At 46.9% G+C, this 27,639-nt stretch overlaps 1 protein-coding gene across 2 annotated transcripts in view; it reads right to left on the reverse strand.

The window, feature by feature from the left end:
• LOC147701127 (uncharacterized) overlaps window positions 1-27,639 on the reverse strand; it is a 208,286-nt gene that overhangs the window by 48,524 nt on the left and 132,123 nt on the right. For both annotated transcript variants that reach the window (XM_086929894.1, XM_086929893.1), the window contains exons 13-14: window positions 22,220-22,362; window positions 4,724-4,815 (exon numbers count right to left, since the gene is read on the reverse strand). In XM_086929894.1, the coding sequence (XP_086786020.1) occupies window positions 4,724-4,815; window positions 22,220-22,362 (235 nt within the window). The remainder of the gene's footprint in view (window positions 1-4,723; window positions 4,816-22,219; window positions 22,363-27,639) is intronic.

Raw genomic sequence — 27,639 nt, forward strand, 5'->3', positions numbered from 1 at the left:
GAAAAGGGGTAGGTAAATGTCCTTGGCCAATCCATCAAAAGCGCATTCCCCCTTGTCCCTGGACGGTGGAACCTGGATGAGAAGGCATGGCATTTTTTGTTTTTATCTTCTGGAAACAAATCTATTGATGGACGACCCCATTGATGGAAAAGATCTGCCACCACCTCGTCGTGTAGCACCCAGTCTGGCTGATCTTCGAAGTGCCGACAGTGCGTCTGCTTTGACATTCTGCTCTCCTGGAAGGTGCACTGCTACTATGGAGAGGTTTCGAGCTAGTAGCCAGTGCCAGATCACTTGGGCCTCCAAGGAGAGAGGACGAGAGCGTCTACCACCCTGCTTGTTTTGATAAAACATGGTGGTCGTGTTGTCTGTTTGGATCAGGACCGAGCTAGACTTGATCGAAAGTAGAAAGGCTTTCAGAGCAAGGTGGACTGCTCGTAGCTCCAACATGTTTATGTGGTAGGACTGTTCCTTTGTGGACCACCTGCCCTGCATTTGAAGGCACCCCATGTGTGTCCCCCATCCCTGCAGAGATGCATCCGTTACCAACGATTGCACTGGAACTGGCTGGTGAAAAGGGACTCCCACCAACAGATTCTGATGGATGATTTTGCTGCTTGGGAGAGCACTATCAATCTTCCAAGCGACCCATTGCTTGATCCCATTTGTCTTCTAGATCTTGCTGCAACGTTCGCATTCTCAGTCGGGCGTTGGGGATGAGAAATATGCAGGAGGCCATTGACCCCGGCAGAAATGCAACTTGTCAGACTGCTGAATGTTCTGTCTCGAGCAGAATCCTGCACTTCTGCTGCATTGAAGAAAGTCCCTCCTCCGAAGGAAACGCGCTTCCTTTAATTGTATCCAGAGTAGATCCTAGATAATGGATCGTCTGGGTGGGCTGCTGCACGGATTTCTCCATGTTGACATGAAGGTCCAGATTGTGTAACTGCTGCAGACAAACTTGGAAGTGGCTCCTTACTTGTCGAGGAGATGGCCCTTTGAGAAGACAATCGTTCAAGTAAGATGAGATTAACAGACCTCTTCTGTGAAGGGAGGCTGCCACCACTGCCATGCACTTGGCAAAGACTCGTGGGACAGACTTGAGCCAGAAGGGTAAGACCTTGTACTGATAATGTTTGTGTCCGACCACAAACCGCAGATACTTGCGATGACGTGGAGCAATGGGTATGTGGAAGTACGCATCTTGGAGGTTCACCGAACACATCCAATTTCCTACTTGCAGTTGTGGACATATATGATGAAGGGCCAACATGCGAAACTTCTCCTTCACAATAACTCTGTTCAGTAGGCGAAGATCCAGGATAGGTCTGAACTTGTGCTCCCGATTTTTTTGGGGCACAAGAAAGTACCTGGAGTAGACTCCCTTCCCCTGCTGCGAGGAAGGAACATCTTCTATGGCTTGCTTTTGTAGAAGGGTTTTCACTTCCTGTGGGAGCAACTTTAGTTGGTGAGGACGACATCTTTTTGGAGGAATGTCCTTTGGAAGCACAAGGAAACTTTTGTGATGCTGCACCACTCTGCCAGATGATGTGAAGCACTTCCTCCCACTGGAGGAAGTGCTTCACTGAACGCCTAGATCAGGTTTTCCTCCTGATCTAGGCGTGGTAGAGGACTGTTGCTGGTAACCACCTCTACCTCTGTTCGATTTATGTCCCAGATATTGGGACTTGCCTTGGTTTTTCCCTTGGGACCATTGAGGGGTTTGAACCCTCTGTTGGTATCCCTTGCACCGGTTGGGCCTGTATCAACGTTTGTATTCTTTTCTCTTTTCCAAGCCTACGGCTTTGAGGGTGTCAAGCTCTGCTTTCATTCTGCTCATCTGTATGAATACCAAACAGAAAAGAGCCAGAAAATGGGAGATTTAGTATCCTCTGTTGATCGCCCGCTTGAGACCTGTCAGCCTCAACCACGAGGATCTTCTGGCGCAGACTCCATGAGCATAAGAATACGCCGATAGCATAGCGCAGTCCGCTGCCGTGCTCATCATTTGGTTTGCAACAAGTGATCCGTCGGTGATAATCTCATCAAAGTCCTTCTGATCCTCTTTTGGCAGCTTCTCCTTGAAGCGGTCCAAGGAGTCCCACAAGGCCCTGTCATAGCGGCCTAACAAAGCGGCCGCACTGGAGACCTTTAGCGACGAAGCCGCCGAGTTGCAAACCTTACGTCCCCAAGAGTCCTGGGACCTGCTTTCCTTATCGGGGGAGCAATGAAGATGCAGTGACAGCATGAGTGTTCCTCACTGCCGCAACGCTCACAGAGTCTGCAGGCGGATCCGTCTTCAAGAAGACAGGGTCTGAGGAAGCCAGCTTGTACTTCTTTTGGATTCGAGCCGGTACTGCCTTGATCGTATCTGGCGTCAGGAAGGTGCCCATCACAGGGTCTAGAATCCCTGGAACCAAGGGGAGCAATGGACAAGAAGCTGCCTTCTGATGCAGAGTCTCAAAGATCACAGTTGTCGCCACCTGAGGGGCGGACATTTCGATGTTCAGCTTCTGAGCCCCTCTCTGAAGCACATCATGGTAGGTGTTGATATCATCTATCAGAGACACCCTCGAGATAGGGCTGTCTGATAATGTAGGGAAATATTCCCTCTTCGACGATCGGGTGGGAGAAGACCACGACAGTGTCCCTCTACTTCTGCGATGGGAACTATGTCTTCGTCCCCGCGACCTGTGTGCGTTCCTCTCGTCTGGGGGAACGTGATCTGTCATGGCTTTGTTCTCGGGGTCTGCCCGTGCGTTCGCCACGTCTAGGGGAGCTCGACCCGTCCACTTCCTGCACCATTCTTTGTAAAGGTGACCTATGGATGGGACTGGCATATTCTTGCATCCGCTGTGCCCCCAGTATCCTTCCAGTGATGCAGGGGAAGAAGCCATCTCAGGGACAAGTGCACAGCAGAGGAAGTCTCCCTTTGCTGTGATGGAGACTGATGAGCAGGTCTGCTGGCTTCTGGAGAGGCTGATCTTGTAGAAGGCGGTCCAGAGGAGTGAGCGGAATAATTGTGTGTAGCTGATTCCGTCACCAGAAAGGCCTTGACGTTGGGTGTGCGCCTCTCAGCGTCAAACCGGACCGTCTCCTCGACGTTGCTCTGCGGTCTGATGTGACCGGTCTCGATGGTTCCTTACTCCTCGACGTCTGTGCTGACGACATCTGGACATCCCTTCTGCTCGACGTTTAACGTCGACCCGACGGCGACTGCCACCGTTCCGATCCAGACGAAGGGTCTTTGCGCGACGAAGGCCTCTTCTTCCTCAACGCCGAACGTAGTCGTGATGACGGCGGAGGGCTCTTCTTCCTCGACGCTGGCGAAGGGGTATCTATCCTTGACGCCGAAGGTCGTCAAAACACCAGCGGAGGGGTGTCTATCCTCTACGCCGAACGTCTAGACCTCTTGGAACCCTTCCTCACCGGAGACCTTCCTCTTGAAGATTTTTCTGCCAACCCATACAGGCGAAAACCTGTCCAAAGTTCTCTTGGACAGGTTTTGGCAATGAGGACAAAGGACCTCATGAGTCTGTTCTGGCCTTCTTTTTACTACAAGAAGGACAAGAGTCACAAAGAGAAGGCATTTTGAGTAGTAAAAAAAGGCCAAAATTGTCAAAAAATGACAGAGCCTTACTTCAGAAGGTGGAAGACGTCGAGGTAAGTCAAAAAAGTTATGAAAAACAAAGATTATTTCTGACTAAAATCAGAAAGAAGTGGAGCTGTGTAACCAGGATCCTTCCTGAAGGAGCCGGAAAGAACAACTGAGCTGTCACCCCTGAGGCATGATTGCATTAAAGGCACGGTGCCAGTTTATCTCCACGTTGCTATGAGTTAGCTTTTCAGTCTTTTTAGACTGTGTTTTTGCAATGCAGCCTGGGAGTTGTATATGCTTCAGTCCTATGTGAGTTTTCTACTGACTGCTGAGCATTAAAACAGTTTAAAATATATATATATATATATATATATATATATATATATATATATATATATATATATATATATATATATATATATATATATATATATATATATATATATATATATATATATATATATATATACACATACATACACACACACACATACATATATGTGGGGCACATATGAGATTGTGTTTCTGGGGTCCCACGCATGGGCGGGAATATTCTAGTGCTTATGACTTTGATGAGGATCCCCTGGAAGAGAAGTGCAGAGTGCAAGCAAGAAAAAAAATACTAAAACCATTTTCAAATTTCTATGAACTGAAAGACACAAACATAGCAAAACCAAAGGGGATGATGGACAGAGTGTTAAACAATGCAAGCACTCACCCCCAGTCAACTGATGTGGGTTTAATCCATTATCCTTCTTTAGCTCACTCCGCCACCCCAGTTCAGACATGGCCACATGGCCATATGCAAATCAGTCTGACCCTGTGCCTCATGGGAACAGTCCAGCCCGAACTGCCAATGCCTTCCCTGGACCAGAAACAAGCATCCTGACGAACATGGCGCAGCTGTGAGTGGGCACGTTTAGTACCAAAATACAGATTCTACTTGCTTTTGACATACACTCTGCCTGCGATGTAAACAAAACATAAAAATAACACTGTAGGAAGTAACAAGCTTTGTTGTAGTCTATATCGCAGGGGTATCAAACATTGTGAACTTTTACATAAACCTCTACAGATATGCATAGATATATAATGCTGCTTTTATCTTACCAGCATGCAACATACCTGCTAATGCCTCCTGCGCAAAATATTTCACATCCACATCTTGGTCTTGTGTTAACCTCTCAAGCACAGGCTTCACTTCATTTTGCAAAGTACTAAAACAAGGGTAATCAAAAGGGAGAAGTTTTCTTTAAACAAACGTCTACATTTGGTTTGTGGGCAACAGGTGTGCTTGAAAAACACTGTTCATAAACAATTTTGCTCACCTACACTAAGATATAGCTAGAGATTAACTTGCAAGAAACAGTATAGCATGCTTGCAGCACATGGCTTGATATGCTGCAGAAGATTTAAAAGGTGGTGCATGAACCTGGCTAGTAGGCATTGTCATTATGCCGAAGTATGCAATCCAGCGGCTACAGATGGTGCAGAATGCGGCTGCGAGGCTGATCAAACATATCTACGCAATCTTCACTGGCTTCCAGTGGAAAGCAGGATTGAATTTAAGGCTTTGACCCTGGCTTATCGGGCACTCCAGGGAAATTTCTCCAATTATCTCAAATTAAGACTCCCCCCAATATAAGCAAGCGCGGTCTCTGCGCTCAAACACGCTTAACTTGCTCTCTGTCCCCCCATTTGCGAAGGCTCGCCTTATTCCCAATGACAATTCAGAGCCCTGCTTTAGGAAACAGCTAAAGATGTGGCTTTTTAAGCAGTAATCTCTTCCACTGCTGCTTTCTTTTATGAATCCCTTAGTTTACTTTTGCTGCTCACTAAGCGCCAGGACACCTCCCTGCGAGGTAGCCGTTTGCGCTATACAAAACTCAGTATTATTATTATTATTATTATTATTATCAGTAAGTCCACGTTGACTATACCATACCATCCTGGCCAGCCACTATCTGATGATGGGTGTGATTTTTTTTTCTAAAATTGCACCCTGCAAAAGAAAACAAGTTACTTACCTGTAACTACAGTTATCCAGTATTGGTGTCTTTCATAGATTCACATGCCTGAATCATTCCCCGTCGCCGAGGCGGGAGTCCCACGGTAACAAATATACAATAGCAGTGCCTTAGTAAAAACTGTAGTAGGCTGACAAGAATAAAGGCCCAAACAGGCCCAAATCTTAGTAGCCTATCTACCTCCTTATGTAAAAATAACTGAAAATAGTTCCAACCAATCAGAAGTCAGCACCCTCTAGAACCTTACCAGCAGAGGCGGTTCTCCTCGAATTTTCTTACCACAAGTGAGAAGTAAGTATCCCCATTAGAGAACTGTCCTGCCCGGGGAGGAGGGTGGGTGCATGTGAATCTATGAAAGACACCAATACTGGATAACTGTAGTTACAGGTAAGTAACTTGTTTTCTTATCCAGTATTGGGGTATCTTTCATAGATTCACATGCCTTAATCAGAGTAGCAAGCAGTAAGTCCAAAAAATGTTGTTTGTGGAAGGTGGGAGACAAAGCGTCAATCTACATATTCCCCACTCATCCGGAAGGTTATAGAGCACCTAAAATATGCACATACATATAAATGCAAAAACCTTCTGATATGAAACAATTATAGCCATTTAACATATTTCACATTTAAGAACAAAATTTGACAATCAGAAACATTAGCAAGTAATATAAGAGACCTTCAAAAGTCTAGCCTTAATGAAGAAGATGTCGAAGAAGATGTCGAAGAACAGCTTCTCCCACTGCTGCATCGTCCTGCGACGCAGATTGTAAGTAGTAGTGTTTTGTGAACGTGTGGACATTCTTCCATGTCGCAGCACGGTAAATGTTCTCCAATGTGACCCCAGGAAACAAGGCTGTAGAAGCCAACATAGTTCTGGCGAAATGTGCTTTCACCTTTCTGAGCAACGGTTTGTTGGCTTTATCATGACAAAATTGTATGACAGAAGACAACCATCTGGCTACCGTTGCTTTAGTAACATCTTGTCCCATCGTGGCTTGGCCATAAGCGATCAACAGCTGATTAGATTTCCTTACATCCTTAGTTCTTTGAAGGTAGAACTTCAAGCCACCTTTTACATCAAGAGAATGTAAAGCTTTTTCTGCCGGTGTAACTGGATACGGGAAAAAAGTCTTAAGCTTTACAGGCTGGTTCAGGTGGAATTGAGACGGTACTTTTGGAATGAATTTTGGATTCGTTCGCAATGTAATGTAATCCTTAGAGTAGTGAAGAAAAGGTGCTGATATTGTGAAAGCCTGGATTTCACTAACCCTCCGGGCTGAGGTGAGGGCTAACAAAAGCGCTACCTCCCAGGTTAAAATTTTTAAATCAGACTTGTGAATTGGTTCAAAAGGTCTCCTCATCAATTGAGATAAAACTGTATTGAGATCCCACTCTGGAGGTGGAGGTCGAACTGGAGGAAAGGCTCAAAATAGCCCTTTTAGAAATAAGTGACGAAGAACAAAGTGATGGCTTGTTAGAACTCTTTCTGAAGCTAGAAATCGCAGCAAGATGGACTTTGATAGATGAGAACACTAGACCTGCTTTAGCTAGTGATAGTAAATAGGGAAGAATATCATCTGGTGGGTCTTGAAGTGGATGTACGTTTATTTGTTTCGCACCAATGACAGAAGCGCTTCCATTTAAAGCGGTATGTTTTGATAGTGCTTTGAGCGGGCTTTAGATAGAACATCTCTACAGTCCTGAGAAATTGTGAGATCTTTGAATTCTAAGAAGTCAGGAGCCATGCGTGCAAGTGAAGGGATTGTGGATCCGGATGCAGAGACCTCTCTCTCTTGTCAACATGGTTAATGTTGGATGGAGGCAAATCGGATGTTGTTGTGACAACAGAAGTAACTCCTGAAACCAATACTGCCTCGGTCAGCGAGGAGCAATTAGGATAAGACTGCAATGTTCCCTCTTCATCTTCTGCAGAACCCTCTGGATTAATGGTATCGGGGGAAAAGCATACGCATAAATCCCTGACCATCGCATGGACAGGGCATTCCCTCTTGATCCCTGTTGAGTCAATCTGCTGGCGTAATAGAGGCATTTGCTGTTCTGTTGTGTTGCAAACAGGTCTAGAGTTGGTGTGTCCCACATTCGGAAGATCCTGTTCACCTGCAACTGATCCAGCTCCCATTCGTGGCAACCTGCGAGAGATCTGCTGAGGTTGTCGGTTAGGGTATTTTGAGTTCCTTTGACATATTCTGCTCTGAGGGTTATGCCATGCTTGATAACCCATTCCCACATCTCTTAAGCTTCCTGCGATAGGGAGAGAGACCTTGTTCCCCCTAGTTTGTTGAGGTAATACATGCTGGTGGTATTGTCCGTACGCACCAGCACCGAGGAGTGCACAATTCTCGGAAGGAATGCTTGCAGAGAGAGAGAAATGGCCCTTAATTCGAGACTGTTAATGTGTTTTTTCTGATAGTGTCGAGACCAACGACCCTGAATTTGAAGGTCTTGAAGATGTCCTACCCACCCCTCCATAGATGCATCCGTAGTCAGGACAAACTCTGGGAAAGTTGTTAGGAACGTGAGGCCTGGAGATAGATTGCTTCTTTTTGACCACCAGTAGAGAGCCTGTATCATTCGTGTGGTCACCTTTATGGAATCGTAGAATGACCCTCCGACTTACTGCAGTGGTCTCATCCTGAGTCTTGCAAGTGGGACTAAACTGATCGCTGAAGACCACATCCCCAGAAGAGAAGCAAATGTTAGGACAGAAACTGACTTTTTTCTTGCAATCAACCTTGCCAGGCTTTGTAATTTGCTCTGTCGATCTTGAGTCAAGAACTCTTTGCATTGTTGGGTGTCTAGTGTTGCTCCCAGAAAGGTCAGAACTTGGAGGGGTTGCAACTGCGACTTGTTGGCATTGAGAGTGAGTCCCAGATTTGAGAAAAGATTGAGGCAACTTTTTACAGCTTGTTTCGTAGCCTGCTTTGATGGACCCTTGAGCTGCCAATCGTCGAGGTATGGTAAGACCTGTATTCCTTGAGACCTCAGTGTGGCTGAGACTGGAGCTAGGCATTTTGTGAATATTCTTGGGGCTGATTTTAGCCAGAACGGAAGCACCTTGAATTGAAAGTGGACGCCAGCCACAGTGAATCGTAGGTATTTCCGATGTTTGGGGTGAATAGTGATATGGAAGTAAGCGTCTTCTAGGTCCAGAGAAGCCATAAAGTCCCCTTCGTTGAGGCAGCTCAACACATCTGTTAACGTCACCATCGGAAAAATCTGTTTCCTCAGAAACTTGTTGAGTCTGCGCAAGTCTAGAATCGGGCGCCACTCCCTCGATTTTTTCTTTAGGAGGAAGAATCAAGAGTAGAATCCTTTCCCTTTTTGCGAGACTGGAACTCTTTCTATTGCATTCTTGCGGAACATCTTTAAGGCTTCTTTGAACAGTAAGTGAAGTCGAGGGGGAGGGGGACCCTTGGGCGGGATTGTAGGTGGTTTCTTTAAGAACTCCAGAGTGTGTCCTCTTCATACAAGGTCGAGGACCCACTAATCTGATGTGATGTTCTGCCATTGTTGGGAAAAGGCTGAGATCTTCGCGCCCACAGGGAGGGAAGAAGGTTGGACTGGCGTACGGCAAAACTCATTGTCGGTAATTGGAGTCACGGCCTTGATTACTCGATCGCCGGCGTCCGCCTTGACGAGAGAAATTATTTGAGGAGGATTGCCTGTATGATGACTGATAATAAGGCTGCGTGTATTGAGATTGGTATTGTCTGTTTTGCTGATTGTGGTAATTTCCTCCCGAGGAAAAACCACGGCCCCTAGATCCTCTGAAAGATCCTCCCTTATATTGCAGGGTACCCAGCGACTTGTCTGTGTCTGTTTTGATGGTCAATAACGCGTCATCTATATGCTTACCAATGAGTGACTCGCCATCATAAGCCATATAAAGAATCTTTGTCTGCACCTCAGGTCAAAACGAGGTCCCTCTGAGCCATCCCTGGCGTCTGAGAACAGCCGATCCTGCTAACTGTCTAAAATTAGTGTTTGCAATGTCTAAGGCGCAATCAATTATTTCCGATGCAGCCCGTTCTCCTTCAAGCACTATCCTCCGTGCTTCCTGCTGACGATCTTCAGGTATCAGTTCCAGAAACTCAGATAATTCTGACCACATCTGGCGGTCATAACGTGCAAAAATTGCCAGAGAATTGGCTGCCTTGATGGATGAAGCAGCATTGGTGGAAAACTGCTTTACTATCAAGTCCAATTGTCTGCCCTCTTTATCTGGGGGTGTAGAGATTGGGGTAGACTGATTTTTTGACCTCTGTTGAGCAGCCTGCGAAATTACCGAATCAGGGAGCGGGTGACCTAGCAGACAAGATGGAGCATTTGGTGTTGCCCGATACTTCTTCACGATTCGAGGAAGGACTGCAGGAATAGAGGCAGGCGTCTTCATAATCTTAAAGCCTTCCTTCCAGATTAAATCTATAATAGGAACAGTCCTGGTGATTCTCCTATACCCTTCTTTAAAGTCGTGAAGAAAACAATCCGACTGTTCAATAGTAACTGGAAGTTCAAACTGCGTAGCAGCTCTTTGCATGATATTATGAAAGCCGCCAATATCCTCCGGTTGAGAGTCAGATGGTTGTGGTATAGGAGGCGAAGGCATGGCAATTACATAGTCATCCCAAGGATCTCTAGGCACATCATCATGCGGTAATTCGCCTTCTTCTCTTCAGTCATCATCTGAAGATGAAGTATCTTGATTACCTTGTGGCATTGGTTCAACAAGGTGTCTTGGTGAGACAGGCTCTTGTGACGGTGGTGGTGGAGTCGGTGTAACCACCAGTACGGAATATGCTACTTACCAGTATGCATCTGTTCTTGGCATGAAGGGCTGCTGACATTCATATCTGTGCATAGATCGCCGCCTAGTGTTGGGTCCGGATGATTGCACATTGTTGTCCTGGAAGAGTCTTCGAAGTATCACGAGATAGGTGGCTCCTCCCCTGGACTACAGTGCGCATGGGCATCCTCTCCATCCCCAGATTGTTTTTCGCCATTGTGGCAGAGATGGAGCGTAATACTGGAAGTGATGACCATGCCTGAAAATGCTTCTGAGAGCTGCAGCTGCGACAGGCACCGGGGAGGAGGGCGGGCGATATGAATGTCAGCAGCCCTTCATGCTAAGAACAGATGCATACTGGTAAGTAGCATATTCCGTTCGAGGCATGAGGGCTGCTGAATTCATATCTGTGCATAGAATAAATAGCAGTTCCCTCCTTACTTGCGGGTGCCCGTGCCAGCTGCAGCAGTCTGAAAGAGAGTCCTGAGAACAGCCTGACCTACAGCAGCTTGCTGTTTGGAGTGTACATCTACGCAGTAGTGTTTGGTGAATGTATGTATAGTGGTCCATGTGGCTGCTGTACATATGTCCTCTAGAGGAATATTACCCAAGAGAGCCATGGAGGCCCCCAATTTGCGTGTGGAATGCGCTCTAGGGGGAACTGTTAGTGTGCGTTTAGCTTTCTGATAACATATCTGGATACATTTAACAATCCACCTGGCTATACCTGATTTGGAGATAGGGTTGCCTTTATGTTGTGGAGAGAATGCAACGAATAGCTGTTTGGTTTTCCGAAAGTCTTTTGTCCTGTCGATGTAATACAGGAGAGCTCTTTTGACATCTAAGGTGTGCAGTGCTCTGTCTGCCACCGAATCTGGGTTAGGAAAGAAAACGGGCAGTTCAATATTTTGGTTGATGTGGAACTGCGAAACCACTTTTGGCATGAATTTAGGGTTGGTGCGAAGCACCACTATTTGCATGGATTTGCAGGTAGGGTTCCTGAATTGTGAGGGCTTGCAGCTCACTGACCATCCGCAGGGATGTAATAGCTATGAGGAAGGCCACCTTCCAGGTGAGGAACTGTATGTCACAGGAATGGAGTGGCTCAAAGGGTGGCCCCATGAGTCTGGTGAGAACGATATTTAAGTTCCAGACTGGTGAAGGGGGGTGTCTGGGAGGGATCACTCTTTTAAGGCCTTCCAAGAAGGCTTTAATGGCAGGTACCCTAAAAACGGAAAGGTGTTGCCTGTTTTGAAGGTAAGCGGCTATGACCGCGAGATGGATCCTGATAGAACTGTACGCCAGGTTGCATTGGTACAGATGCAACAAGTAACATATGATGTTTTGCGTAGATGCGTCCAACGGGTTAATGTTATTGTTGGAGCAGTAAATAACAAACCGCTTCCATTTGGCCGCATAGCAGGCCCTGGTAGTTGGTCGCCTCGCCTCCTTGATGATGTCCATACACTCAGGAGGCAAGTTCAGGTATCCAAACTCTATGACCTCAGGAGCCAAATCGCAAGGTTCAGCTGTTGTGGATCTGGGTGCTGAATGTCGCCATGGCTCTGCGTGAGGAGGCTGGGAGTGAGGTGCAGTCGCTGGTGAGGCACCACCGAAAGTTCCAGGAACGTGGTGTACCAAGCCTGCCGTGCCCACGTTGGAGCAACCAGGATGAGTGTCATGGAGTGCTGTCGCAGTTTGCGCGCCACCAGAGGTATGAGGGGGGCTGGCGGAAAAGCGTACGCAAATCTGCCTGACCAGTTCATCCATATCGCATTGCCCTGAGACTGCGGGTGTGGGAACCTGGCGGCGAAGTTTGGGCATTTTGCGTTCTCGCTTGTGGCGAACAGGTCGATGTCCGGATGACCCCACTGCTGGAAGTACGGACGGAGAACCGACGGGTGGATCTCCCACTCGTGCATCTGATGACTGTGCCTGCTGAGCAGGTCCGCCATCTGGTTGTCGACACCCGGGAGATGCTCCGCCATGAGGAAGATGTTCCTCTGAATGGCCCACTTCCACATGCTCTGGGCTAGGTGAGACAGCTGCGGGGAGTGCGTGCCTCCCTGCTTCTGGATGTAATACATGGCGGTCATGTTGTCCGTCCGGACTAACACGACCTTGTTGCACAGGTGCAACTTGAATGCCTTCAGTGCCATGAAGATCGCCATGAGTTCCAACACATTGATATGCATCCTCTGCTGTTGGGCAGTCCATAGTCCCTGCACTGTGTAGTGGAGGACATGTGCCCCCCAACCCTGGAGAGATGCGTCCGTCGTCAGTACTATCTGTGGTACAGGCTCCTGGAACGGTCGTCCCCTGCAAAGGTTTCGTGGGTTCCACCAATGCAGAGAGTTGTAAGCACGACCGGTCACCAACACTAGGTCTTTTAGATGGCCATGAGCCTGGTTCCACCGACGGGCTAAGCATTCCTGGAGGGGTCGCATGTGCAGCCTCGCGTGCGGGACTATAAATATGCAGGATGCCATCATGCCGATCAGTTGCATGAAAACCTGTGCCGGGAGGAAGTGCTGAGGTTGAAACCTCCGGATGAGCGCCTGTATGCTGTTGACCCTGGCTGCGGCCGGCTGCGCCGTGGCCGACTGGGTGTTTATTGACGCCCCCAGGTACTGCTGGACCTGGGCCGGCTGCAGGTGAGATTTTGCGTAGTTGAGAGAGAACCCTAGACTGTGAAGGAGGTGAATGGTCCGCGACATATCGCAGCCGCACTGTACGGCAGACCTTGCCTGGACGAGCCAGTCGTCCAGGTAGGGATACACGTGAACACCTTCCCTGCGCAAGTGCGCTGCCACAGCCGCTAAGCACTTGGTGAAAACCCTGGGAGCGGTAGTGACCCCGAATGGCAGGACTTTGAACTGGTAATGCTGACTGTTGACTGTGAACCTGAGATACTTTTAGTGGCTTGGGTGAATGGGAATGTGGAAATACGCATCCTTGAGGTCCAGGGTGGCTAGGAAGTCGCCCTGACGGAGCAGCGGCAGGACTTGTTGTAAAGTTAGCATGTGAAAGTGCTCCGAGAGGATGTATTGGTTGAGGGGTCTGAGGTCTAGAATGGGCCTTAGCGACCCGTCCTTTTTTGGAATTAAGAAGTACAGGGAGTACACCCCTGCACCCTTTTCTTCGGCAGGCACCAGTTCTATGGCCCCTTTCTGCAGCATGGAGAGAACTTCTTGCTGCAATAAGTGTGAGTGCTCTGCGGACATAGGACGGCTTCTTGGGGGTATGTTGGGGGGGGGGGGGGGTGGAGGTTAATTCTAGACAATAGCCGTAACGGATAAGTTGTCTCACCCACCTGTCTGTTGTGATGTTTTCCCAGAGTGGCAGGAACTGCTGGAGTCTCCCCCTGACAGGTGTTAGATGGTCGGGGGGCAGTGACAAGGAGTCACTGTTTGTTGGGAGTGGAGGACCTGGCGTTGTTATTGCCGCGGCCTCTCCCTTTGGCGCTGTTCCCACGGTAACCACCTCTGGTGTTTTTAGTGTATGCAGATTGCGTGTTGCCTTTGGTATACTGGGAGTGCTGTAGAGCCTGCCCTCTTGTTGCTCCCCTGTTACCGGAGCAACGAAAGGAACCGCTCCGAAACTGCTGTGACTGGAGAGCCCCCATGGACTTTGCCGTCTCAGTGTCCTTTTTCATTTTCTCGAGTGTGGTGTCCACATCGGGTACAAACAGGAAGTCCGGATTAACCGGCTGATTAAGAAGTGTAGTTTGGATCTCGGGTTTAAACCCAGAGATGCGAAGCCATGCGTGGCGTCGCAGCATCACGCTAGTATTGATTGCTCTCGCTGCAGTGTCCGCTGCGTCCAGTGCGCACTTGATGGACGCATTGGAGATCAGTTTACCCTCTTGTATAACCATTTCCGCAGCCTCTCTGTACATATCAGGCATGTGCTGCATCAATTGCTCCAGGGTGTCGTAGTGCGCCCTGTCGTACCTAGCCAACAGGGCCTGTGTATTGGCTATTCTCCAAGTGTTAGCGGCCTGCGCCGCCACTCGCTTCCCCGATGCCTCAAAGGTTTTGGACTCTTTGTCCGGAGGGGGAGCGTCTCCCGTTGATTGAGAGTTAGCCCTTTTGCGCGCGTTAGCCACCACAAGGGAGTCCAAGGGGAGCTGTCCTTTGATGTAGGTGGGGTCCACTGGAGCAGGCCTGTATTTTTTGTCGATCCGTGGATTTTGTGGGCTCCTTGAAAATGGCTGTGGCATGTTTGAGGACCCCTTTAAGCATGGGCAGTGTTTTGGTGGAGCGTTCAGAAGTGGAGAAGGTGTCGAAGAAGAAGTCCTCATCCACTAGCTCAGCATGCATTTCGACGTCATGATTGAGTGCAGCGCGCTCTATCAATGCATTGAACGCTGCGGTGTCCTCAGTTGGAGATTGTTTGACATTATAGGACTGAGAGTCCGGGGTGACCTGGGGGTCATCAGGGTCATCGCCTTGATCCGCTGCCCCTGACCACTGATTGGAGACATCTTGATCAGTGTCTGTATTGTAAGTGAAGCCCATTTGGCTGTAGTCTGCAGTTAAGTCCTCCTCACTTTGTGTAGGAGAATGAACAGCATGGTGTGAGTAGTCCTGAAGATGTTCAACAAGAACCGGAGAGGTGGGGGAGACCATCTTCTTTTTTTAGTGGAATTTTGTAACCCTCCAAAGGCTGTTCAGGCGCGATCTTCCGCTTGTGGACGGTAAGCCTGCCCGACTCCGAGTCAATGAACAGTTTTGTAGGTTGTCGTAAGAAGGTTCATGATAGACGACCTGTGCATGTGAGGACACCTTTGCCACCTTGGAAGCCTCCTGAGACTTTGGGCGTGCAGTGGGTGGAAGGCCAAACTTTAGTGGCGTCGATCCAGCCTGCTTGGAAGCGGAAGTGCCGGCTTCGTGTTTCTTTGACGCCTGAGTAGGCCGCTCGCTTGAGCGCGTCGAATCGCCCTCAGTGCGCGGTGCGCCTCCGACTTTCGGCGTCGACGATAATTTCGGGGCGACCTTTGCCGCGGCTTCGACCCTCTTCGCCAGCCCATGCTTCAGTCCCGAGAGGGGTGGCTGCAGACCTTTCCCGACAGGAAGTGCCTTGCCCTTTTCGCCATGTTTGGTAGTGGACGCAGGCACCGGCGCCGAGGCCTTCGAGGCGACGGTCTTGGTGTCAGGGCCCTGCTTCAGAATCCCAGTGTTGGCGCCGACGGGTATCTTCGGCGAAGGATCGACGACGGCCTTTGAGGCGGGCGTCGACCCGACCACCATTTTGAGCAGTTTCGGTTTCGATTTCTCCTTCGACTGTTTCGGTTTCACGGAATCGACCGATGGCTCCTTTGAAAGGGTCTTAGCCTGGCTATGAGGCGGGGCTGTAGACCGAAAGGACAGATCTTGGGTAAGGCCTTTCGGCGATGCCTCGACCGGAGCCGGAGCGGGCTGAATGTCAATGATAGGCCCCGGAGCAGTGGGCGGACTCGGTTCACCACCGGAGTCGTCATCAACGGCCGCAAGGGCCTGTTCGTCGTCCCCTATCTCGACGACATCCTGGTCGTGGCCGAACTCCTCGTCTGGCTCGTCCATGTTGAAAGTAGAGTCATGTTCTGACGCCGGTTCCGACGTTTCTTCGGGAACGTCATCTTCCGCCTCTTCCTCATCTTGGAAGAGTTCCTCGTCCCCGGCATCGAAGATGTTTGCAGGTGCCGGAGCCGACTGCCGGGCCGACTGCCTCGCCGCGCGCCGAAGTTTGATAGTCTTCTTAGATCGGAACTTTGAGCAGGCGAAACATTTCGACTCGTCGTGGTCGGGGGACAAGCAGGTGTTGCACACTGGGTGCACATCTAAGTTAGAATATTTGGAATGACACACAGGACACCGCTTAAACGGGGTCCGTTCTATCGTCGATGTAGTTTGGGCCTGAGTCGTCGAGAGTCTTTATTCGACGCCGATCGAAGAACCGAAAGGGCCAGGCACCGAACGAAACAATACCGACGCTAAGAAAGGACTTTTGGCCGAAGGAACAGAAGAGTACAAGTTAATTAACTGGAGTAAGAGATTAGACATCCGAACCCAATGGCGGAAAAAAACAATCTGGGGATGGAGAGGATGCCCATGCGTACTGTAGTCCAGGGGAGGAGCCACCTATCTCGTGATACTTCGAAGACTCTTCCAGGACAACAATGTGCAATCATCCGGACCCAACACTAGGCGGCGATCTATGCACAGATATGAATTCAGCAGCCCTCATGCCTCGAACATTAGGTATCATCGGAGTAGAGGTTGTAGGTGGAAACCTCCGCCGATAATCGGCAAACATGGCTTGGAAATGTTGAATTAATGAAGAAGGAAGATGACCTGTGTCTTCCGAACTTGGTTCTCTATGCGATTGTCTATGATAAGGTGTAGACAAATCTTCCTGATAAAAATGTTCATGGAAGCTTTCATCTTCATCCTGACATTTTATCTGTAATTCTGATGGATGGCGCGCAATCCCAAAAGGGCCGTCCTCCTCATCATCATCTTCATCTTCATCAGAATCTTCTTCCTCTACATAGGTCTCTAAAAAATGTGAGGGTAACAAAGGGGAAATGTTGGTATTTTCCGGTCTATGGTATGTTTTCAACTGAAAATGGGTATAAGCAACAGGAGAAGCTTGAGATTTCTGAGGTAACCCAGACCAAGATTTCAAAGATGGACTTGTGGTTAGAAAAGGGCTCTTCGTCGACATGGGCGTCTGTACCGGAAGCCGGAGGATAAACAATGCTACCTAACATCCCTTAGATCCTATCATAAGGCAATAAGGATGGCTCGGAAAAGCCATATTGCGATGCAACTCGCAGAGGCTGGGAAGGACTCTAAAGTTCTTTTTCAAATCCTGCAAACTTTTACCAAGCCTGTAGCATGCGAGACGGCGGAGATTGCTTACCAAGAACTATGTGACAGGATCTCATCCTTCTTTATGAAGAAAATTGACACGATCTATGCGAAGATATTGGCCACTAAATCAATGGAAGTGGCCGATCTTAACAACCTCCCTCACAATAGTATACAGCAGAACACACTGGCCAATCGTTTAAAAAAACTTTCCCCTTATTTCTTTGGAGGAAGTCATTTCCCTTATAAAAGTAACTAAGAGCGGTAGTCCGCAGGATACTGTCCCCGCCCGGATCATGCCTATGCTGGCTGATATTCTTGGTCCAGACATACAGAAACTGATTAATCTGTCATTAAGCACGGGAGAAGTCCCGAGAGATTGGAAACGGGCATTGGTAAGACCGCTAAGGAAAAATACCACCATTCCTTGGACGGATCTTGCCAACCTGCGACCCATCTCTCTCCTTCCCTTTGCGGGCAAGATGATGGAGAAGTTTGTTAATGGACATCTGTCCAAGTTTGTTGAGGAGACACATGGACTGGATCCCTCTCAGTCGGGTTTCAGGCCGAGACACAGCACCGAGACCACCTTGCTGTCAGTCGCAGACGATCTACGTATGTACCAGGATGGGGGTTATTCCGTCATCCTGGTTCTGCTGGATCTGTCTGCGGCGTTCGACACCGTGTCACATGACATCATGACCACCAGACTTGTCAACATCGGTCTGGAAGGTGTAGCTCTGGCATGGCTGAGGAGTTTCCTGACCGACCGCACCCAGACCGTCACCTTGGGTGCCTACCGGTCAGAGGAGTTGGGGATCTCAAAGGGGGTGCCACAGGGGTCTTGCTTAAGCCCAACCCTGTTTAATATCTATGTGGCCCCCCTGGCAAACATCATGAGATCCCATGGGTTCATCCCTATGTCATACGCGGATGACACCCAACTCCTCTTCCCGTTTAAACATCTTACGGATACGGTCAGGAACTCTTTCTCCTTGGGGATGAAGGCAGTAGCTCACTGGATGGCATCAAACTTCCTGCAATGCAATGTGGCAAAAACGGAGGTGATGCTGTTCGGTGAGGCAAAGCTCCTATGGTCCCCAGACTGGTGGTCGCAAGATCTTGGCCCAGTCCCAGAGCCAAAGCAGGTGGTAAAAAATCTCGGTGTGCGTCTGGACCAGGAGCTTTCTTTAAAACAAAACAGCAATCAAGTAGTGGGCTCATGTTTCCATGTGATCGCTATGCTGAGGAAAGTCTTCCCCTTGCTCCCTGATACAACTAGGAGAACGTTAGTGCAGGCCCTTATACTGAGTCGACTGGACTACTGCAACGGGATGCTCCTATCAGTAAACGAGGGAGTTATTGCGAGATTGCAGGTAGTCCAGAATACGGCGGCCCGTCTTGTCCTAAATCAGCCTCCCCGCACACCATCGTAGCCTCTTCTGAACACCCTACATTGGCTACCCATCAAACAAAGGGTGAAATACAAGATAGGGTGCACTATACATAGAAGTCTCCAGAACAAAGGCCCAGAGTATCTAAATAATAGATTCTCTCTCTATAGGCCTGCTCGATCCTTGAGATCCAGTGAACAAGGTCTTTTCCAAGAGCTAGAAAGACCAGACAAGGTGGAAGAGCTCTGTCCATTGCCGGACCAAGATTGTGGAACAGCCTTCCTCTCTCCTTGAGACTTTGTCAGGAGTATCTCCCATTTAGGAAACAGTTAAAAACATTCTTATTTCCTAATTAATTATTGACATCTGCCTACCTATTGTTACAAGCTGAAAAGGTTCTCAAAGGCGCGGAGATACTCCTCCGGGAGATGATCCTAGCGCGATACAAACCCGCAAATAAATAAAGTTACAACAGCCGACTGTGTCACAGATGGGCTGGTCGTTGACGGAATCGTAGTCGACGGTGCTGCCATCGATGGGCTCTTCATTGACGAGGTCGTAGTCGAATGGGGCCGGTGTCGAAAGACTCTTCGACGACGGGATCTTGAACGACGATGGCTTCGAGGTAGACAGGATTTTCGTCTGTGATGACTAAACTGATGGTACCGTCGTCGACGGGATTAACGAACGACGATTTTGAAGAGGTAGTGTCCTCAGAAGTTTTCTTAGTGGTCGAAATTTTAGAAGACATTATCGTAGAAGTTATAGCTCTAGTAGATACCGTAGTAGAAGAGCTTGAAATAGAAGAAGTCACAGAGACTGTGTGAGAAGACACCAGTGACAGTCTTGACCTGGGCTTTACTCACTGTTTTAGTTGCAGTTAGTAGATTCTGAAGGCGGAGGTAAAGGTGATCCAGCAGGAGGTAAAGATGACCTCCTTGAGTGATCTGAAGCTCTGTGAGAGGATTTATGATGTTTTTTCCCCTCAGGAGAAGAGCTGTCTCTGGATCTGGCTCTTTTGCTGGAAGGAGAGGCCCTGTCCTCCTCATCTGTAGAAGATGATTTGAGACATAAAAGAACTCTTGCCTCCCTGTCCCTGATGGTCTTGGCAGGGAAGGTTCGACAAATCCTACAATTCTTTACAATATGATTAGGATGTAGGCAGTAGATGCATTCCTTGTGCTGGTCATCTACAAGGACCCTCTTTTTACCACAGGTCCTGCAAGCCTGCAAGAGAGCTTTCTTTTCAGACATCCTGAAAGAACAATGAAGAAAAACTGAGTAGGCACGCAGGCAGACTCCCTCCCACACGGCGTGCGGTGAAAATCGGAGGAGAACTGCCTCTGACGGGAAGGTTCTAGAGGGTGCTGACTTCTGATTGGTTGGAACTATTTTCAGTTCTTTTTACATAAGGAGGTAGATCGGCTACTAAGATTTGGGCCTGTTTGGGCCTATAGTCTTGTCATCCTACTACAGTTTTTACTAAGGCACTGCTATTGTATATTTGTTACCGTGGGACTCCCGCCTCGGCGGCGGGGAATGATTCAGGCATGTGAATCTATGAAAGATACCCCAATACTGGATAAAAATCGAAGGTATTCTTGGAATATGGTACTCTCCCTCTCTGGAACATTTCAAGTGAAGTGAAAACTCTAGGGTTGGCTATCAATGGTAAAGTCAGGGCTCGAAAAATCATAAAAATTTTACTGGACCGTCTAATAACTTGAAAATCTACTCAACCTAACTGTAATGAACTTGACCTCGGTCTCTGAAAGCCAAGGAAATGTGACAAGATAACAAGATTTAAAGGCATCTTTACTGCTCAATCTCTTTGTGTGCAATGAAGATGAAGATGCCTTTAAATCTTATTGTCACATTTGCTACGCTTTCAGAGACAGAGGTCAAAAGTCAGTTTGTCTTCTACTCTCCAGAAAGGCGGAGTAGGCCCTAAAATAGCTCATCTGATTAAATCTGGTTCACTATAGCGAGTGCGCAAGAGGATTTTTCTAGCCCTTTAAAGAATGTTCAGGGATTAACCGGTTAAAAAAAATTGAGTAGTACCTGGTCGTACAAGCTCAAAGGACCCGACAGAACCACTGACGCTCATCAGTGACAGGTTGTTTAGCAATAAGCAGGTTTTAAAAACCACCAGTTCATGCTTTTACTATCACAAGACACGCCTTAGAATTCTGTTCTATCTAATGTGGTGAATGTATCTATGCAATTGTGAATGGACTATAGTAACAGCATTTACCTTGCAATCTCAGTTAGAATTCTGGTATTCCTACAAAAAGTGAAAACACCTGTGGCCAGACTACTTATAGGAAGATTCTGTAAATTCCCCCATTAAGAGGCACTCTAATCACTTTGCCTGGCTGCCAATCACTAAAACAAACATGTTCATATGCTTAACCTTAGTTCAGAAAGAAAAATTTACTTCTGTTCTGTAACACTTTTTCTGGTGCATACTGCAGATTTCCCATCTTTTGAATGTCCCCGATGACAGCTCAGAGCTGGATTTTTTGTTGTTGTTTAATAGCAATTGCCCCTGCACGCTAGCATGTGGCACTGTTGTACGCACACTAGCCCTGTAGTGCCCTAGAAGTAACAGTGAGGAGCTGCTCAGAGATGCCACCATTGGCGCCTGGGCCTATTCAAAAGATATGGCTAATCTTGCAGGTAAAAATACCCATCAGAAGCAATCTAACTCCCCACCTTTTCTAGCAGCTTAATGCCATATGTTGCTCCTTGACATCTCAGATCCCTTCATCAAAGTCAACACAACATTTACTAGTTAAATTAAGGGACTGCCCTGTGCTCAAAGAATGCTGTGGAGATGGAAAAACAAACTGACCAACTGGAAATTTGGTGTGTTCTGGTGCTAATAGGTTAAATGACTGCTTTGAAGTAAAATTGAACATTTTCCTCAGTATGAAGCCTATGCAGAATTATTTTCCTTTTTTAGGTGGATAACAAAAATGGTTTAGTGAACATTTTTCTTTAGTACTACTCAAGATGCCATTGATGTGAGAATATCTGAAACTGGGGATAAAGAATTGTTCTTTCACCTAATTTGAACAGTTTTGAAAAGACCATACTTTATTCCATCTGAAACCTATTTCCTAGTATTTAGTAAAAGAAGACCTTGAACATGTAAACACACCACATTACTGAGAGAGAGCTCACTGTAAGACAGGAATGATAGGTGGTATTCTATAGCTGAAGCTCTACTGAAAATTCGCTTGCTCAATTATTAATGAATGAGTAACTCTTCAAACTGCCTGATGAGAAAACTGTAACTGAGAAAAAGGGTGGTAAGCAAGCTCAAACGGTCCCTCATTCTCCCAACTCCTGCTATTATAATGCAGCTCAATTTAGGTTATAAACATTAAAAGCAGCACAAATGAGTCCATTACAGTTGACCATACTTCCAAGATAGGTCTAATACAACAGACCTCTCTTGCCAAAGGCATGAAAGATTATTCACTGTGCCTAGATGAAAATTTCAGTTAGAAAAAGGTCTATAATAAAGTTACATTTCACCTGTTGTCAAGAGTTGGTCCAATTTTCTGCAGGGATTTGGCGACATTGAAGCGAACATTTGCAACAGCATCCCCAGCCATCCGTATAACTGTTGGAAGCATATGTTTAGTAGTGATGTCCTGCCCACACACTTCAGACAAAACCTGTGAATGGGTCCAAAGCAGTATTTCAAAAAATCATCCTGGCAAATGTGTTACATTTCCGAAGAAATTATCAAAGATAAGTTCTTACAAAGTGCAACTCATGCTGTTTCCGTGGACATCCATCAGGATGTAGAAAACTGTTTATAGCATCCTAGGCAGCCTAAGTGGACATTGTAGAAGTTGAGTATGTGGATCCAGTACTCGAGAGTGAAGGCAAATGTAGAGGATGGAATGGGAGTTGCTTTATAATTGTCATTCTTGCTCTAAATGGATCATCTGCAGCTCTGCTAGTAATTTATAATCCGGGGAGTAGTGTTAAATCTGACCACACACCCACAACCATCAAACTTTTAAAATCAATTATTTTCCCCTTTTGAATGTTTTTTTTACAGTCTCTCAGGCACACCTACTTTTAGGACAACCTCTCTCATATGTTTCTTTTTACCAGTTGGAAATGTGTGCAGCTCATGTACATTTGCAGCTTTAAAAAACAAAATTCACTAAGTAGCAAAGGTAAAACTTTTTTTTTATCTTAGTACACTTACCCTCAATGGGGACTTCTCAGTAAGTTCCTTAAATAAAGCACAATTGACCATTTTGTGGTTGCTCACTTCCACTTTTTCTATTTTTTTGGGATCACCTGATGATAATCTTGAACTTCAACACTGGGTACACTGCTATTCAGTCGAAACATGACGAAACAGATTTAACTTTCCTATAAGGCCATTGTTGGAAAAGGATAAGTTACTTACCTGTAATCCTAGTTCTCTTCCAGGGGTATACTCATCAAAGTCATAAGCACTGAATTATCTCCGCCCATAAACGGGAACCCGGAACATATAGCCTAATACATATATATGTGTAAAATATATAGAGTACAAAGTACTAAAAAATTATACAAATACACATGTATAAAAAATAATATGCAGCCCTAAACATAACCAATAGGCTAAGCAAGCCACAATTACATGTCTTTCTGTAGTATGAAAATAACTCATAAAATATACAGTACGAAAAAGACATGAACATTAGTTACATTCTGCTGAAAACACCTTTTATTTTCATCAAAGAAAATAGGTAATGAAAGGCTATTAGCCTATAAGGCTACATAAACAAATAACATCCCTGTACAGAAAAGGGAACTGGCACCTCGCCTTTAAGGCCTCAGAGAATCTGAACACTTTGCCTTTAAGGCCTCTAGGAGAACCCAGCACCCATCATGCCCCACAGGTGACAGTTAGGTCAGTTCTTTTGTACGGTATAAAAACCTGTAGGACCTGCATAGCAAATACAACAGTAACATATCCAACAACTGCCACTGCTCGACCGGGGAGGCGGGAGGGTGCTTATGACTTTGAGGAGTATACCCCTGGAAGAGAACTAGGATTACAGGTAAGTAACTTATCCTTCTCTTCCAGGGATATTCATCAATAGTCATAAGCACTGAATAGAGTAGCAAGCTCATACCCACTACCAAGCGGCCGAGCAGAAAACAGAAAATCACTTTGACCCGGACATATCAGCTAGTATTAGCAAACCAGTTTCTCAATGAGGCTTGCCCAACCTGAGCATCAGCCTGTGTCCGAATCAAGACAGTAATGGCGAGTAAAGGTATGCACTGAACGCCATGTAGCTGCTTTACAAATTTCCACCATCGGAACATTTTAGGAGAGCTGTGGTAGAAGCTTTACCCCTAGTAGAATGAGCCTTTGGCTTCCCCGACAAAAATCTGTTGGCTAGCTGGTAGGCCAGTAGAATACAAGAAACAATCCATCTAGAAATGGATCTTTTGGAAGCTGCATTCCTCGTATTAAACCATTTGTTTGTAGTTAACAAACGGTCTGACTTCCTCAATGTCTTTGTTCTGTCCAAATAAAACTTGAGGACCCTCTTAAGATCTAGAGAATGGAGAGATCTTTCTGGAGGATTCGCAGGATTGGGAAAGAAAGTCGGTAAAGTAATAGTTTGATTAATGTGAAAATCCAATATTACTTTAGGCAGAAAACCAGGATGCGTTCTGAGAACCACCCTGTTAGCATGGAACACAGTGAAAGGTTCCTTACAACAAAGAGCCTGGATTTCGCTCACCCTACGAGCGGATGTAATGGCCTCCAGGAACGCAACTTTCCAAGTCAAATGTTGTAAGGAAGCTTTATGAATAGGCTCGAAAGGAGCTACCATCAACTTATGTCAACACAATGTTAAGCTCCCATGGAGGAGTTCTGATTGGAGGGTACACCTTCCTTAAGCCTTCCAGAAAGTCTCTCACCACCGGAATTCTAAAGAAAGAAGTCTGGTTAGGTGACTTTCTGTAGGCGGTGATAGCTGCTAGATGAACTTTAATAGAGTTAAACTGAAGGTCAGACTTTGCCAAATGCAGCAAATAAGGTAAAATCACCTGCTCTGGACCTTGGATGGGATCATGTCCCTTGTCCACACACCATAAGAAGAATCGCTTCCACTTGAAAGCATATGACTTCCTTGTGGAAGGACGTTTAGCCTCTTTCAGAATATCCATACAGTCTGCATTTAATTGTAGGTGACCATATTGGATGACTTCAGGAGCCATGCTGCCAACTGAAGGGAGGACAAGTTGGGATGGAATACTTTCCCCGCCTGCTTGGACAGAAGATCCGGGCGACATGGCAATCTCTTGTGTGGCACTTCCGATAACTGAAGGAGGTCCGGAAACCACCACTGGCGAGGCCACTCCGGGGCTATTAGAATCATTCTGGAGTTGACCCTGTACATCTTGTTGATCACTGCTGGTATTAATGGGATCGGTGGAAAAGCATACAGTAAGTTCTGGCACCATTCTATCAAAAGGACATTCCCTTGAGATCCTTTCTGGGGAAATCTGGATGCGAAGACGGGGTATTTTGCGTTTCCCGCGTCTGCAAACAGGTCGATGTCTGGAGTTCCCATGCCTGAAAGATGTCGTCTGCGATCTGGTCGTTAAGAACCCAATCGTGGGCCTCGATGAAGTCTCTGCTGAGAAAATCCACCTGAGAATTGAGAGACCCCGGCAGATGTACAGCTACTATTGACAAGTCCCTTGCCAGAAGCCAATTCCAGATGGCTTGAGCCTCCACGGAGAGAGTCCTTGACCGGGTACCTCCCGGTTTGTTCAAATAATACATTGTTGTCGTATTGTCTGTCTGAATCAGAAGGGATCGAGACTTGAACGACGGAAACAGGGACTTGAGCCAGGTGTACAGCTCTTAACTCTAGTTGATTGATGTGGTAACCCCTCTCGGAGTCGGACCAAAGACCTTGTACTTGCAAAGGGCCCATGTGAGCACCCCAACCCTGGAGAGAGGCATCTGTGTCCAGCGTCTGTCTTGGAGGATACTGATGAAACGGCACTCCTTTCATTAAGTGCTATCTCTTCATCCACCATCAGATAGAATCCTTGGCTGCCTGATAAAGACTTATCTGATCCTTCCAGCACCGTGATATCTGCATCCATTGATCTTCTAAACATTGTTGCAGTGGGCGCAAGTGCAATCTTGCGTTTGGCACTATAAAGATGCACGAAGCCATAGACTCCAGCAGAGACGGCACTTGACGAACTGACGGGAATTCTGTATGAAGAAGAATCTGGCATTTTGCTCGGATTGATAACCACCTCTCCTCCGAAAAACACACGTTTACTGTTTTAGTGTTGAGGAGGGAACGCAGATAATGAATCCGTTGCGTAGAGTTTAGTATGGACTTTTTGCAATTGACCTTAAGTCCCAGCTTGTGTAGCAGTTGAAGGCATCTTGAGAGATGATTCTGCAGCAGAGAAGGAGACGAGCTCTTCAGGAGCCAGTCGTCCAAGTAAGGGTAAATGAAAATCCTCTGCTTCCGAAGGAAGGCGGCAACCACAGCCATACACTTGGAGAATGTTCGGGGAGCTGTTTTCAGCCCGAACAGCAGAACTGCATATTGGTAATGCTGAACAGACACTTGAAACCTCAGAAACTTGCGATGTCTCTTTGAAATTGGCACATGAAAGTATGCGTCTTTCAGATCGATGGAACACATCCAATCCCCTTGGTGAAGTTGAGGGAAGATTTGATGAAGTGCCAACATTCGAAATTTTTCTCTTAGAATGTATCTGTTCAACAGCCTCAAATCCAGTATAGGTCTGTACTCTGCAGAGGGACATTTCTCTTGCACAAGGAAAAACAAGAATAAAGCCCCTGATTTCTTTGTGGCTTTGGAACTTTCTCTATGGCTTTTTTGCTCAATAAGGTGTTCACTTCTTTTTGCTGCAAACTTTGGTTCAGAGGAAAAACACTTTTTGGAAATATGGAAGGAGGTGGTTTCTTGAATTTGAGAAGATATCCGTTCTGAACGATGTCGACAACCCACTTGTCCTTTGTCAAATGTCTCCACTCGTCCAGATATAATGCAATGCTTCCTCCCACCGGAGTGGACAACCGCTTTGGAGGAAGGTACATCTCATGGTTTTTGTGGCTGTTTTGAAGCTGTCGACTGCTGTCTGTTTCCGCCTCTGCCACGTCCAGGTCTGTGTTGCTGAAACTGCGACCTCTGTTGAGATTGGCCCTGGTTTTATGAGGACCAGTTCGATGTTTGCCCTCGCTGTTGAAAAGACCGTTTGTCGTAGGAACGAAAGAGACGACAAAACTCTTTCTTTTTTTCCAGGCCAACAGCCTTGAGAGTATCTAGTTCGGTTTTCATTTTAGCCATCTCATCGTCTGCATGTGATCCAAACAGCATTGATCCATTAAAAGGCAAATTAACAATTTTCCTCTGAGCATCAGACTTGAGGCCGATAGAGTAAATACGTTTTAATTTAAAATATTTTTCATTTTGAAAAAAATCAAGACTTCGAAACATTTCAACACAGTCCAATGTTAACCTATGGGCAAAACAATATTGCGGTTACACAGGTAAGTATTAAACTTACAATTCCCATATTAAACGTCAGCAAGGGCCAGGGTCAGGTATATACCAAACCTTCAACACAAGTGGCACGGGGGCAACAGTGTGCAAATTCGACATCGGGATTCCAATTCTTTTCAATAAGGATTCTCCTTTCGTCAAAGAGGCTACAGGTGTGCCAATGAAGGTCGCAGGAGGGAGAACAACGACAGCAGAGTGAAGTAGATATGCAGGGAGCCGTAGGGCCACCGGTGGCTCAGCTCACCAAGGCCCAGGGGCTTTGGGTGCAGGAGTGCCTTTTGACATTGGGAGTATTATTACCGGAGCTGGTCGGGGTGAGACCCTGGATTCACACTGCAGGTGCCAACGTGGAGGTCAGAAGCG

Source organism: Lissotriton vulgaris, chromosome 7 (assembly GCF_964263255.1).
Source record: "Lissotriton vulgaris chromosome 7, aLisVul1.2, whole genome shotgun sequence".
Lineage (NCBI taxonomy): Eukaryota > Metazoa > Chordata > Amphibia > Caudata > Salamandridae > Lissotriton > Lissotriton vulgaris.